At 36.2% G+C, this 15938-nt stretch overlaps 1 protein-coding gene across 1 annotated transcript; it reads left to right on the top strand.

Moving 5' to 3' along the window:
- Window positions 1-1745: 1745 nt before the first annotated feature.
- LOC116549032 (peptidyl-prolyl cis-trans isomerase A-like) lies at window positions 1746-2420 on the top strand. The gene has a single exon (XM_032274460.1). It carries the CDS (start codon window positions 1785-1787, stop codon window positions 2277-2279), a length of 495 nt encoding a protein of 164 aa, XP_032130351.1. The 5' UTR covers window positions 1746-1784; the 3' UTR covers window positions 2280-2420.
- Window positions 2421-15938: the final 13518 nt, after the last annotated feature.

The following is a 15938-nucleotide window of genomic DNA, read 5'->3' as shown; positions in this document are numbered from 1 at the left end:
TGCATGTGAGATAGGTTTCTTGGATATAACACACCGATGGGTTTTGACTTCTTATCCAATTTGCCAGTCTGTGTCTTTGGATTGGGGCATTTAGCCCATTTACATTTAAGGTTAATATTGTTATGTGTGAATTTGATCCTGCCATTTTGATGCTAGCTGGTTGTTTTGCCCATTAGTTGATGCAGCTTCTTCGTTCTGTTGATGTTCTTTACCATTTGGTACATTTTTGGAGTGGCTAGTACTGGTTGTTCCTTTCTACATTTAGTGCTTCTTTCAGGAGCTCTTGTAAGGCAGGCCTGGTGGTAACAAAATCTCTCAGTGAATGCTTGTTCATAAAGGATTTTATTTCTCCTTCACTTATGAAGCTTAGTTTGGCTGGATATGAAATTCTAGGTTGAAAGTTCTTTTCTTTAAGGATGTTGAATATTGGCCCCCACTCTCTTCTGGCTCATAGTGTTTGTGCTGAGAGATCCACTGTGACTCTGATGGGCTTCCCTTTGTGGATAACCCGACTTTTCTCTCTGGCTGCCCTTAGCATTTTTTCCTTCATTTCATGCCTGGTGAATCTGATGGTTATGTGCCTTAGGGTTGCTCTTCTTGAGGAATATCTTTGTGGTGTTCTCTGTATTTCCTGGACTTGAATATTGGCCTGCCTTGCTAGGCTGGGGAAGTTTTCCTGGGTAATATACTGAAGAGTATTTTCCAGCTTGGATTCATTCTCTCTGTTACATTCAGGTACACCTATCAAATGTAGATTAGGTCTTTTCACATAGTCCCATATTTCTTGGAGACTTCATTCATACTTTTTTACCTTTTTTTCTCTAATCTTGCCTTCTTGTTTTATTTCATTGAGCTGATCTTTGACCTCTGATATCCTTTCTGCTGCTTGGTCAATTTGGCTGTTGAAACTTGTATATGCTTTGCGAAGTTCTTATGTTGTGTTTTTTTAGCTCCATCAATTCATTTATATTCTTCTCTAAGTTCTCTATTCTCGTTAGCATTTCATCAAATCTTTTTTCAAGGTTCTTAGTTTCTTTGCATTGGGTTAGAACATGTTCTTTTAGTTCACAGAAGTTTCTTACTACCCACCTCCTGAAGTCTGATTCTGTCATTTCACCACACTTGTTCTCCATCCCTCCTTGTTCCCTTGCTGTTGAGGAGTTGTATTCCCTTGTAGGAGGAGAGGCGTTCTGGTTTTGGGTGTTTTCATCCTTTTTGAGCCAGTTTCTTCCCATTTTTATGGATTTATCCACCTGTCGTCTTTGTAGTTGTTGACTTTCAGATTGGGTCTCTGAGTGGACATCCAGTTTGTTGATGATGAAGTTATTTCCCTCTGTTTCTTAGTTTTCCTTCTAACAGTCTGGCCCCTCTGATTTAGGACTGCTGAAGTCCACTCCAGGCGCTGCTTGCCTGGGGATCACCTGCAGCAGCTGCAGAACAGTAAGGGTTGCTGCCAGTTTCTTCTTCTGCTATCTTTGTCCCAGAAGGATACCTGCCAAATGTCAGTTTGAGCTCTCCTTTATGAGGTGTCTCTTTGGATACATGGGGGTTAGGGAGCTGCTTGAGGAGAGAGTCTGACCCTTATAGGGGCTCAAGTGCTGAGCTGTGAGCTCTGTTGTTTCATTCAGAGCTGCTGGGCAGGCATGTTTAAGTCTGCTGCAGGGGAACTCATAACCGCCTTTTTTTCCCAGGTGCTCTGTCCTGGGAAGGTGGGGCTTTATTTATAAGTTCCTGATGTGGGCTTTGCAGACACCAGCGCTGTCTGGAGCCTTGTAGTATCAGCCATGGTCAACCCCACCATGTTCTTCAGCATTGCCATCGACGGCGAGCCCTTGGGCCGTGTCTCCTTCAAGCTATTTGCAGACAAGCTTCCAAAGATGGCAGAAAACTTTCATGCTCTGAGCACTGGAGAGAAAGGATTTGGTTATAAGGGTTCCTGCTTTCACAGAATTATTCCAGGGTTTATGTTTCAGGGTGGTGACTTCACACACCATAATGGCACTGGTGGCAAGTCCATCTACGGGGAGAAATTTTATGATGAGAACTTTATCCTAAAGCACACAGGTCCCAGCATCTTGTCCATGGCAAATGCTGGACCCAACACAAACGATTCCCAGTTTTTCATCTGCACTGTCAAGACTGAGTGGTTGGATGGCAAGCATGTGGTCTTTGGCAAGGTGAAAGAAGGCATGAGTATTGTGGAGGCCATGGAACATTTTGGGTCCAGGAATGGCAAGACCAGCAAGAAGGTCACCATTGCTGACTGTGGACAACTTTAAAAAGTTTGACTTGTGTTTTATCTTAACTACCAGGCCATTCCTTCTGTAGCTCAGGAGAGCACCCTTCCACCCCATTTGCTCACAGTATCCTAAAATCTGTGCTCTTGCTGTAGTTCCCTTTGGGTTCCATGTTTTCCTTGTTCCCTTCCAAGCAGAGTTGAGTTAAGTTTATGATTATGAAATAAAGACTAAATAACAATTGTCAAAAAAAAAAAAAAGTTCCTGATGTGCTGCTGCCTTTTTTCAGAGACACCCTGCCCAGCCAGGAGGTAGCCTAGTCACAGTCTGCCTGCAGAGGCATTGGCTGAGCTGCCATGGACTCTGCCCAGCTGCTGTGTGAACTTCCTTGCAATTTTGTTTATAGAGGTATAGTTAGAATGGCCTGGGTAATGGCGGTCTGCCTCAGTAATGGCGGACTGTCTCTGTAATGGCAGACTGCCTCGGTAGTGGTGGACTGCCTTGGTAGGGGAGGATGCCCTTCCCCCAACAGAGAGATGGACCATCCTGGGTCCAACTGAGCTTGCTGTAAAACTCTCAATCTAGAGCATTTCAGATTGCTGGTCTTTGTCGGGGGGAACCCACTGAGCCAGGTCACCTGGCTCCCTGTTTTCAACCCCCTTTTTTTCAGTTGAATGGGTGGCTCTGTCTCTCAGGCGTTCCAGGCACCAGTTGAAACAACTGCCCAGATTTGTGTAAGTTTTTGTGCGGAGACCTGCTGCGCCAGCTGATCAGCCATGCTGGAAACTCATAGCATTTTTCAGCCTGGGAATCTCCTGGTCTGTGGGCAGTAATAACTGGTTTGGACATGCAGTGATCACTCACCCTCTGCACTGGTCTCTCTGGGAACTGCACTCCAGAGCTGTTCCTATTCGGCCTCTTGGATCTGCCTCTGATGTCAGCATATTAATAGCCAGATGTAGATGACATATCTTGATCTCTGGTCTCATCACTCCACTGTCACCATCAACATTGTTACCAAGCATAAGCTGGCCAATGCAAGGTAATTATTTTCTGACCCTTGCAGTCTGCATAGTTTGGTTATCTCCTAGATACAATCTCTATAAATAGTGTTTTCTGGGTTCTGGAAACTAAAGTGGACAGATGGCATGGGGGACATCATCACCGATCTTACCCAAGCATATAATAGTTGTGAGTATATAAAGAAAGCTTGAGTATTTCTTGTAGTCAGCATGACATTTTGCTCATAAGTTTCCAACATAAGGTAAATTTTGAAACAAAGGTGAGGAAAATAAAGTTTTAGGACTGTTTCCAGCCTGATATTTTTGAGAAACAAGGGACAGAGTCTGGTTATCATTCCATTTTGCATCTTTGGATTATCATAATCGACTATGTCCCAGATGGATATTAGCGTATTGGTAGGGCACAGGCAGCTAAGTGGTCAAAATTTTTAAAAAGGAAAAGCTACTGGACTGGCTTAAACCATTTCCTTAAAACGGTAGATTAGTTTTACAAGTAGTGTTTTTAATACAGCTTCATAGCAAAGCAGATTTGTGTAATTTGGCCACCTGCTATAAACATCAATTTTAATCAATCACATATATCTTTGCCAATATAGTTTATCAGTGGTAAATGTTTAAAGATTTTGAAATAAATTTCATGATAAAATTAAGCAGCCATCTGGAATTGTAATAAAGATTTTTTTCTAAATGGTTTGCAAGTCATCAATTCTACATACTATATATAGAGAATACACACAGTAAGTGTATGTTCATTTTGTCCCTGTTTACAATATTGTTTTTTGGGACATTTCATTGTGAATAATACAGAAAATTTACCTTCTGAACAGGACCTATCAACAGTTACAGACAGAAAAACGTTTGAGCTCTGCCAGTCTAGACCTGTGTGCTTAGATAGTGAGTCCAGCTCTTCTTGCCGTAACTGCTTAGTGATTACGATTCAATCTCTGTAGCTTTTCAGTCAGTGTAAAATTATTGTATAAAACAAAATCTGGTTTCTGATATATATTTCTCATATATATTTCAAGTGATACTGCTTTAATAATATACCCCAAATCCAAGTATAATTTATAAGAAAAATGTTGTATTATCCTGCATACGCAAGTTAGATATCCTCCCCAGCAGAGTAGTAACTTCCCAAACTGTTTAGGAAAGATACAGCCAAAGAATTTGCATAATGATTATATTGCAATCTGGATTTGTGAAATCAAAGGTCTTGGATATCTAAATTAGTAGGAATACCACAACCCCTCAATCCACTTATTTCAGTACACGGCTTATTTTAGGTTTTCTTTTCTTAGGCTTATTTTGGAATAATTGATTTATTCATTACTAGTAGGAGGGAATGTGGGGGTTAGTTTTTATCTCTTCTTTTATCCCCTTTTTATGCTTCTTTTATTGCTCATCTTAACATGCTACCTGTGGGGGTTTCTCCTTGACATAGCTAGTATTCTTCCAGCTAAGAAAATATTTTATTAGTTTTATGGCTTCTCTTACCTTTATTCAAAATCATAGATCTTGAAAACAAAAGGCTGGATGCAAATGTAAAATGTAAAAAAGAACAAAAATACACTTTAAAAAAGGTTTTGGATTACCAATATAATGTTCATTATTAGCACTTTTAAATTAAACTATTTTAAAGCCAATAGGGATGAAATCCTCTACTTTTGATTTCTGTGTCACTATTAAAAATACTGTATATGGGATATATCCTACTTTATAGGGATTAACTGTGAACATGCAAATAAAACAAGAATCATATAACCAGTCTTATGGTATTTAAGACTTCATCTAAAATCAAAATATTTTATATATTTGGTGCGTATCCTTAGGTTATCACTTTATATAGAAAGATGTGGAAGTCTTCAATACTTAACAAATCACATATAATAGGCTGTGTACTTACCTATATCATCTGATATAAAAGTCCTGTGAGGTAACCAGGGCTGACTCTAGATAACAAACCATCATCAATATACCACAGGATGTCTCATGGAAGCAATATTTGCTTACATGAAGGAAGCAGCTCACTCTTCCTTGAATAGTAATGATTTCACAGAGAAATTAATATTTATACTGGGCCACGAGCAATGTAGATGAATTTCTCTGGTCAAAGTTAGAGGTGAAGAATATTCCAATAAAGAATATGAAATAATATAGTCAGTTAAGGGAAAGCCAAGAAATTGAAGTTCATAAGATGGGGAAAGTAAACAAGATGGTGAAGAAGTGGAGTAAGGGGCTTCAAACTCATCTAAGGTCAGATTATGAAGGGCATCATTGCCAAGATAAGGAAAAATTCTGCAGGCATGAGGAGCTAGCCAATATTTTTAAAGCAAGAAGACTGACATCAATTTATAGACTTTTATAAAGAGATTATCAAGTCATATTGTGGAGGTTGTACCAAACAGTAACAGATTGATAGCAGTGCCAATTATACAAAAATGATACTGATTTATTATTTTATTTTTAGCAGAAAAGGAAGCCATGGGCTTTTCGAGGAAGAGTTCTCTTATATGTAACTAATTAGCATTGGTTTTACTGCTAGATTATAATAAAATATATAAAGATTAGATAACATTGTTTATACTTAATTTTTTGCATTTTTTATTTTCAACAAGATAGTTTATCATCATGATTGAATATATCTTCATTCTTGTTTCTTCACATTTTTTAAAATAATTTTTTTCATATGTCCAAGTTACTATTAATCATCCATGTGTTTCAAAGAGGCCATGAGGTTGATAAATGAACTCCATTGTAACTAAAACAGCTGTTTTTAAAAATAAATATGTCTCCTCTACCAAGATTTTGAAGACATCTAAAAGCAAAAGCAATTGATCTGTTTTACCTTCCTTACCCGACACTTCCTCCAAGGCAAACACAATGTAAATTGTTAGAAAAATATTCAAAAGGCAGCTGACTGAAAAGAAAAGGTGAAGAAAATACATAAATGAGGAGCACACCAAAAGACAATTTAATTCTTGTACAATGCAAATTGAAAAGACAAAACATCATTGACTTTGGAAAGTAGGAACTCTTGCTATGAAAATAATTATTATTGTTATATACAGCGTCTTTATTTTTTATTCTGTCTTGTTTACACTGTTCAAAATCTCTACTGTGATAGATTATGAAACAGTACAATTCTTGCGCCTTAAGTTGTTGGTCCATGTCAAATATTGTTTGATGGTTTTGACTTGATTTGACAAGTCAGGTCAATCAAAACAATCAAGGCTCTCTACCATATCTAGTACAATTAAACTGTCAAAATTTAGATGTTTTGTAATAGTCAGGCATATTAATTGTTTGCTGCAAGGAGTTCAAAGTCCTCAGCTGTCCTTCTAGTATGGAAAATGTTAAATTTAGTGAATGTGTAAAGGAATAGTTGGATTAACTTTTGAGCAAAGCAATTTATTTCCTTACTTAATACAAGACTAGTACTAATGATTCTTTTAACAATTGTCATAAAAATGATTCATATTTTTCTATGTGGCTTTATAAATGCACCATCTAGCATAAGATAGAAGATTCTAGTTTAATTGCTAACATTTATCTTTTTGGGTCTCATTTTCTCCCTGGAGTAACATTTCTAAAAATGATTAAAAAAAACCATTACTTAAAAGATTGGGCTTTAAAATTGGAATTCAAGGTTATTAGATAAAAATTTCTGTGGGGGAGGAAAGCACATATATTATCCTGTTATATGTTATTTTGTCTGTTAAGCCATAGCTATAATTAAGGGGTTAATTGTTATAATTGTCTTTGGAGGTCAAAGTTTAGATTGAATAAGCAATTGAAATTTGCTCTTTTAAATGTGAAAAAGTAGAAATTTGTTGTATAGCTATCCTTTTAAATAAGCCCTTACATGAGAGTTCCATTCTGTCATTCTCCGTCTCTTGCCCTCTGCCTCCTCCAACCTCCATTTCTTCCTTTTTGCCTCTTTTCCCTCCATAAATATTTACTGAGAAATTACCGAATGAGTATAAAATGTATTAATGTAGTTACAAATACACTGCCAGACAAACAAGTGCAAAACTTTCTTAGATTAAAAATGCTGTTAAGATTAGTTTTGAGCAATATTTAAAGAAGGGAAGGGCCGCACGGTTGGGGAAAAGACATCATGAGAAGGCAGTAACTACATCAAGACAAAATTGACCGTGTAGGAGCAAGTCCATAAGTCCAGTTAGGTAGAAGGAGTCTTAGAGGCACTGTAGGACCGGTGGGCAAGAAGTCATGTTCAAGCTAGCAGAGAGGGAAATTCTATTAGATGACAGCTTAAGTAAGGCAATAATAAACAAAACTACAGTTCTATATGGCCTTTTAGCAGGCCCTCATGAAGGAAAATCACATGGTACAAAAAGGGGCATTGGCAATAGGAAAAGGGAGGCACAAGCAAATTGGGCTATCAAAGAGGATAGATTCATTTTAGGAGAAACCAAGTCACTTTGGCTTCAACAGTGAACATTGGTTGGTCCATAGTGTGGATAGGCAAACAGGGTGAACCTTTGTGAAAAATATTAATTTAAATGGATTGGTTAACTGCTATTGCTATTGTTGTTTTGTGGGGAGATTACGGCTATCATGCAATCAAAATAATATCTAAGGAGGACAATTTCAGAAAACATAGTGATTAAGAGCATGTACTTTAGAGTTGGACTGCCTGAATTCAAATCCTAGTTTCACTATGCACAGACTGTGACTTTGGGCAAATTATTCAACCTCTTTGTATCTCAGTGTTCTCATATTTAAAATGGGGAAAATAATAGCACATACCTCCAAAGATTGCCATAAACATTAATTGAAATATTTGTAAAGTGCTTAGAATAATACCTGGTCAATAGTAAATGGTTGTTAAGTATATACAAATATATACGTGCGTGTGTAAGAAAGGCCGTATGCTAGAGTAGTTCATGACAGAAATGATAAATATTACCGTTTTAGGGGAGAAAAAGGCAAAAGTATAATAATGTTTGAAACTGAAGTAAAGCTTGCAGTATGTAAATGATGGAGTGGATCTAGAGTTTATTTCTTCTACTTTTACAAGGCCAATCTAGCATGTTCTTGCCCAAACATGCTAAATTAGCCTAGATGTATTCTTAGCTCAGCCACGTAAGTATTAACAGGATCTAAAGTTTCAAATTTCTACTCAATGGAACAAGGACTATTGAGATTCCAAAATCTTTAGAGTTAGCAATATTAGACCAAGCTTCTCTTTCGAGGAGTCTTGAGAATATTCGGGGCTAGAACCCTTGATACTTCTGAGAACACTATACCACATAGTCTACATAAATCCAGACTCCAAACAAACATGTCAAACACAAGACCTAAAAGCATTTTAGAGCTGGTTCAGAGGCTGTTACCTGTATTTACCTCATTAATGAATTGCTTGTCCTTGTGATTTGTGAAATTTTTTGTGGGTGGCACATGGGACTTTTTGACATTTGAAAGTTTCATTCAATATTTGAGTCTACGATATATCCATTGGAGAGTCCTAAAAATATGAAGATATTTTGTAGAAATTTGAGAATGATGCTGATTAAGAAATGGTTAATTGCCTGGTTGAGAGGTTGATTCAGATTTTCTGTTATTCTAGGGAGAGGGTTCTATTGATGACAAAAAATGTAAATTTCTTTCTATGTCACATTGTTCAGTCTGTGGAGAGTAGCAAAGAATTATTCTTTACAGTATGTTTTCTAATGATTTGTCCAAATTGATTTTGTATTCCAGAGTCACATACTGTTCTTGGGTGTTTCTCCCCACATTTCCCTTCAGTGGATTATTTATACTTTTAACAAAACGATGAATGGGTCTTTGTATATTCTAAATGTGTTTACTTTCTCTGGAGAATCTGAGTGAAACAAGTACATTCTTGCAGAAGAATCCTAATATGGTTACCTATTCCTTTGAAATTGGTTTTATCTTTGATTCTGAAAATTCTCTACAAATTGAATGCTGTATATTAAAAAGCTACAATATTTCATATTTTTAATAGCAGAGATAAAATTGTAGAAACAAGTTATAATAGAGAAAGGATTTGAATTTTTTTCTGGAGAGCAGTATTTCATACCATAAAATAAATTCACTTAGGGATTTGTAGAATATTCTCTCTATATATTACTATGAATCTTTTAAGACATAAATTTTTTATACTCCTTCCTGGAAATCCTTTCTCTCTGTTGCCCTTCTCTGTACCCCTCCCCATTATTATACTTTGATACTTACGCATTTCACTACAATTTTGACCTAAGAGATGTATCTGTTTGTTTCCATACAGTAACATATGTTTATTTTTAGAGAAAAAAGAATATGGCAAAGTAAAGATATAGAGCAACTGAGACACAAAATTCTGCAGTGACTTGCTTCATTTTCCCCTTCCTATTTAATCAAAGTACTATCAAAAGTTCTATTTAAATTTCTTAAATTAGAATATAGGAAATATCATTCAGAGATTTAAAAAATATAATTATGAACATATGCATAGGTAATAGTACAGAATGTTGCATGAGCTGAAAATGTACATAAGCTTAGCTGTCATTGACTGTACTGAAAATTATTTTTAAGATGGACTTCAATAAACTACAGATGTTTAAGTTTTTTAAAATTGTAAGCTCAGATCAAGGCACTGTGTTACTTATATGGGGTTGTATGCATGCGCATGACTTGGTCCATACTTTCAAGAAATTTGTAATTTAGTTGAAGAGGAAAGAAGTAGATACCGTGAAGATATAATCTACTTTGTGAGTGGCACAGATTTTGCTGTATCTCAGAAGAATAAAGGCATTTTTTTTTATTGCAGTAGTTTATGGGGAACAAGCAGTGTTTGGCAACCTAGACAAGTTCTCCAGTGGTGATTTCTGAGATTTTGGTGCACCCATCATCTGATCAGTGTACACTCTATTCAATGTATAGTCTTTTATCACTCGCCACTGTACCACTTTTCCCCCGATTCTCCCAAACCCCATTGTATCATTCTTGTGATGCCGTTGCATTCTCATAGCTTAGCTCCCACGTATAAGTGAGAACATAGGATGTTTGTTTTCCATTCCTCAGTTACTTCAGTTAGAATAATGGTCTCCAACTCTATCCATGCTGCTGCAAAGGCCATTATTTTGTTCCTTTTTATGGCTGAAGAGTATTCCGTGGTATATATACATATATACCACATTTTCTTTACCTGTTGATTGATGGCTATTTGGGTTGGTTCCACATTTTCAGAATTGCAAATTGTGCTGCTCTAAACATGCATGTGCAAGTGTCTTTTACATATAATGGCTCCTTTTCCTCTGGGTAATACCTAGTATTGTGATTGCCGCATCAAATGGTAGATCTACTTTTAGTTCTTTAAGGAATCTTCATACTGTTTTCCATAGTGACTGTACTAGTTTACATTCCCTCCAGCAGTGTAAAAGTGTTTCACTTTTAAAAATTTTTTAGTTACGGCGGCCAACATCTATTTTTTTTTTATTTTTTAATTATGGCAAATTTTTGGCCAACATCTATTTTTTTTTAATTTTTTAATTATGGCCAATTTTTGCCTGAGTAAGGTGGTATCTTGTGGTTTGAATTTGCATTTCCCTGATAATTAATGTTGTTGACCATGACCTATTCTGGGTAAAAGTTTGGCTTTGGGAAGTTCTTTGGAACTTCTTCTGAGTCCAGCCACTGAGCTGGTCATCTACAGTTGTATAAAATCCATTTTCATTGCCTGTCACAATTTGATCAAGTAATGGTTTATTGTTTTTTGTGTTGAATGAGAGACTGACACTTCAAAACAACATTTAAAAAAAAATTTCACGCAGCTTATGAGGCACCTACTTATCAAGCCTTTTCACCTATCCAATTTGCTTCAAATACTAAATGACCATAGAATGGTCAACGTTGAGTTCTTCTGCAACTTCTTGTGTAGTTGTAGGATGATTAGCTTCAATGATGGCACTCAATTAGTCATTGTCAACTTCCGACGGCTGGCCACTATACTCCTCATCTTCAACACTCATGCCTCCTTTGTAAAACTTTTTGAGCTGCCACTGCACTGTATGTTCATTAGCAGTTCCTGGGCCCAATACGTTGTTGATGTTATGAGTAGTCTCTGCTACTTTATGACCCATTTTGAACTCAAATAAGAAAATCACTTGAATTTGCTTTTTGTCTAACATCATTTCCATAGTCTAAAATAAATATGAAATAAACTGTAAATAAGTTATTAGAAAAAAATATAAAGAAATGCACATTAAAATGATATATAACATAACCACATTTATTTAAGAATGTATTCCAATATCAAATGGCAAATTTCAACAATGCAAAAACCACAATTACATTTGCACCAACCTAATAACTGTGAAATATACGTTGCTCTAGGTTGTTTCTGTCAATGAATCTGACTATTTACAATCATACTAGGCACTGAGAATTCCAAGGAAGGTGCTACAGTTCACACAGGTCACCAGTCCTATACTCTGCTTGGTGTAAATTTATGTGCATTTCAAAAGTTTAAATTAAAAAATAAATGAGTACTTTAGGGACTATAAAAGGCAATGAAAATAATTTTCTAGAAGAGTAGAAAGCAGAATTTGTCTCCAAAAAATTAACAATCCACCTAGGAAAACAATCATGCCAAAAATTCGAACCAAACAAATCAAAGCTTTAATGAAGCATAGTTAAAGAAACTCAGAAAAAAAGGTGTCTAGTTCTGTTTGGGGGTGTCTGGTAAGCTATGACCAGTGGAGTAAATCTCAGGATAAGTCCCAAAGATAGACCAAGAAGGAAAGGGCATTTCAGGCAGAGGAAACTGTATAGGCAGATACACCAAAGTGGCATAGAGAATCCTAAGGAAATTGTAGACTAAATAGTAGAGTGCTGATGGAGTTGTCAAAGGCATGACCCTGGAGTATGGCAAAGGCCAGCTTGTGAAATGGCACATTAGCCTGAGGTAAAGTGTTTTGAAGTGTAGTCCTTCGAGTCCTATAATGGGAGAAGAAATAATGTTGTCATAATCCCTAAACATATTATGTCAAGACATAACACAAATCTATGAAGTGTTATGAAACAGGATGTTGCAGTCTAATGTTAAGTAAGTGGTCATTTTTCAGGGTGAATCTAGATTCCCTGGGGTGAAGGAGAGTCAGAGCATAAATAGATACAGAAAGTTTAATGAGCTTTGAAAGGCAATCTTTATCGAGTCAGAGTGTAGAAGAGTCACAAAATGAATAACACAAATGTATTAATTTATCTAATAAATATTTATGAATTGCCTTTAATGTATCCCTGTAGGAGATGAGAGTCTGGCTCTTGAGAATTTCATAATGTACCACAAACGTTAAGATCTTTGAGTCTTAAGAAGAACTAAAGTAATAGAATTGGCTGGATGATGTTGTGGCTACTTCTGACTCCCCCAGGTGTCCTGAGTGAATCATATTGCTGATCTGGCAAGAGTAGAAAAGTTAATGAACAATCACATTTCTTAATGTGCTTATAAGTGTTTCTTTTGTGAACTGAATGTGACCCTATTTATAAGACATGCCACAAAGTGATCTAGTAGGAACTCTTTAAGCTCATGCTGCAAACTTGGGGTTGTGAAAAATAAAGCAAGTAAGCTAGTATTTTTTGTATATAATGAAAGGATGAAAGTTGTGGATGAGTAGAACAAAGAGATAGGTTTAGCAATCATAACACACAAAGTCGTTTGGTGGTCTATATCCAAACATTCACTGATTTTTTTCATGTTTTGCCCTAGGACCTTGAGACTCAGGAGAATCTGGTCTCCTCCCCAACCTCAGGGGCGAAGCTTGATTAGTCCAGGCCAGTTATGGTAATTCCATACCCGTGTCAAGTGACTCATTCTGGTATGAACATAGGATGACAGAATTTTGGCAAGTAAGATGTGAAGGGAAATCAGTTGAGTAGCTTCTGAGATAGTTTTAGCCATTCTTACTTAGGATAGAAAGATGGGAAAATGCCCTGTCTTTATTCTGACTTTTCAGTATTACTGTGTGAGGATGTTCTATTTGAAGCTGTTGCAGCCATCTTGCTATCATGAAGGGCCAGAGGACATCTTTCTACTTTCTGATGATGGCAGTATAGAAAGGATGAAAGGAAGGAAGTTATTTTTGGTACAATGAACTGAGGAATTAACCAGCTAACCATTTTTGCCCTGCCGTAGCTCTAAATTCTTACATAACATAGAAAATGTATTTACAGAAGCCGATTTTGTTTTAATTGTTTTTATTTTCCTTGCAGTTGAAAGCATTCTTGGGGAGGAACATGTTTTTTCTATCCTATTATTTTTAGTATCTGGAAGCCTGCAAATTAAACAACAACAACAAAACGCCAGATCTATAGGTGGAAGTAATACATTTCTCCTTAAAATTGTACTGAAGTATGATTGACATACAAAAAAACTGTACATATTTAATATATGCAACTTTATGATTTTGAAGATAAGTATACATCCATGAAACTATCACTACAGTCTATGCCATAAACCTATTCATTACGTACAAGAGTTTACTCCTGACTTGTCTATTATTCTTATTATTTCATATGACACAAAAAAGAGAAAATAATTTAAAAATGTCACCATAAAGAAGCATCAAAACACAAAGGTAGACAACATGAGATGGAGAGAGGAACACAATAACTGCAAAACATTCATTAAAAACACTTAACAAAATGGGAATAGTAAGTCCTTACCTATCAATAATGTAATGCAAGTGGACGAAACTCACCAATAAACAGACACAGAGTGGCTGAATAGGTTGAAAAATAAAACCAGGATGCAACTATATGTGGTCTCCTTTCTCTTTTCTGTATCTGTTACAAGTTTTTTCTTTGTGGTTACAATGAGGCTTGCATAAAACTATTATTATAACAGTCCATTTTGACTAATGACAACTTCAACTGCATACAAAAACTAGATTTTTATTCCCCTACACCGCTTTATTAATGTCAGAATTAATTTATTTTTATAGTGTGTATTCATTATCCACTTTTCTGTTATGGTTTCTCTCAATATTTTGCCTTTTAAGCTCTACACTATGGTTAAGGGTGATTTATACACCATCATTACTATTTTACATTATTCTGCATTTGTGTATATATTTACCTTTACCATTGAAAGTTATGTCTTCATATGTTTTTATTTTACTGTTTAGTGTCCTTTAATTTCAATTTGAGAACTCCTTTTAGCACTTCTTGCGTGGTAGGTCTAATGGTGAGAAACTCCCTTAGTTTTGGTTTGTCTGGGAAAGCCTTTAAGTCTTCTTCATTATTAGATGAAAGATTTTCTAGATATATTATTATTGGTTAGCAGTTTCTTTCTTTCAGCACCTTCAATATATCATCCTATTATCTCCTAGCCTGGAAGGTTTCTGCTGAAAAAATCATTAATAGTTTCATAGAGATCCTTCCTATGTGATGAGTCGCATTTCTCTTGAAGCTTTTAAGCTTCTCTCTTTGACTTTAGCAATTTAGTGATAACATGTCTTGGTGTAGACCTCTTTAGTCTTTAAGTTCCCCCTGGAGGTTTAAGGACTTCATAAATCCAGATGTTCATTTTTCTTTTCAGATTTGGGAAATTTTTATCCATTATTTCTTTAAGTAAAGATTCTGCCCCTTTATCCTTTACTTTTTTTCCTAAGGCACCCATAAGATAAATATTATTTATTTCCTGATGCACCCATAAGATAAATAATGATTTGTAGGATGGTGTTCCATAAGTCCTGTAGGCTTTCTTCACTTTTTTTCATTTTTTTATCTTTTTATTTCTCTGAATGGATGATTTTAAATGACCTGTAGTAGAGCTAATAAATTCATTTTTCTTCATGATAGTCTGCTGTTGAAACTCTATACAAACTTTGAATTCAGTTATTTTCTTCAGCTATAGAATATCTGTTTTGTTCTCTTTTATGATTTCTATCTCTGAGGAACTTCTTATTTTGCTCATGTTTCATTTTCGTGATTTGTTTATTTGTCTGTGTTCTCTTGTGGCTCACTGAGCTTAAGATGATTATTTTGAATTCTTATCAGGCAGTTCATAGATCTCCATTTCTTTACTGTTGATTACTGGCCTTTTGTTTTGTTCCTTTGGTTGTGTCATGCTTTCCTGATTCTTTGTGGACTTTAGGCCTTGCATTTATGCCCATTCATTTGAAGACATCATTTGTTCCAGTCTTTACAGACTAATCAGTCCAGTCAGAGATTTCGGGTGGGCTGGTTGGTTGGTTGGTTGGAGACAGGACTGCTGTTAGTATCTTTGAGAAGGTAGGCCTGTAACCTGGGTTTCCGGGAGCAGGCCTGGTTCTGGTTTCTACTGTGGTAGGTCTGGTCTTGGGGTCATGATAAGGTCTAATATACACTTTCCTCTCCCTTTCTTCCGCAGGCGAACTTCTGGCCCTATAAGATCTCTTTCGGCACTTCATTAAGTGGGCTAGGGAAACACTGATGTGGAAGTGAAACCATCCTTTCTACTCTGCTTAATGTGTCTTTTCTAATTTCTGTGCTCTATTTGTGTGCTGTAGCCGTTTACCCACATTCCAGAGTTCTTATAAAGATGTTTTGTCCATAGATGTTTGTTATACTTGTTTCTGTGGGATGACAAGGGCTGGAACCATCTATTCTACCATATTGCTGATGTCATTTCCCCATTTGTTGCTTTATTGATATTAATATTGTATATGCTTGA

This window comes from Sapajus apella, unplaced genomic scaffold (genome assembly GCF_009761245.1).
Source record: "Sapajus apella isolate SASKATOON/1434 unplaced genomic scaffold, GSC_monkey_1.0 scaffold6, whole genome shotgun sequence".
Lineage (NCBI taxonomy): Eukaryota > Metazoa > Chordata > Mammalia > Primates > Cebidae > Sapajus > Sapajus apella.
The sequence above is the reverse complement of the archived record's forward strand: the minus strand, read 5'-3'. Positions and strand labels throughout refer to the sequence as shown.

Coding starts and splice junctions, on each gene's coding strand:
- LOC116549032 (XM_032274460.1), top strand. CDS start 1,785: ATGGTCAACCCCACCATGTTCTTCAGCATTGCCATCGACGGCGAGCCC.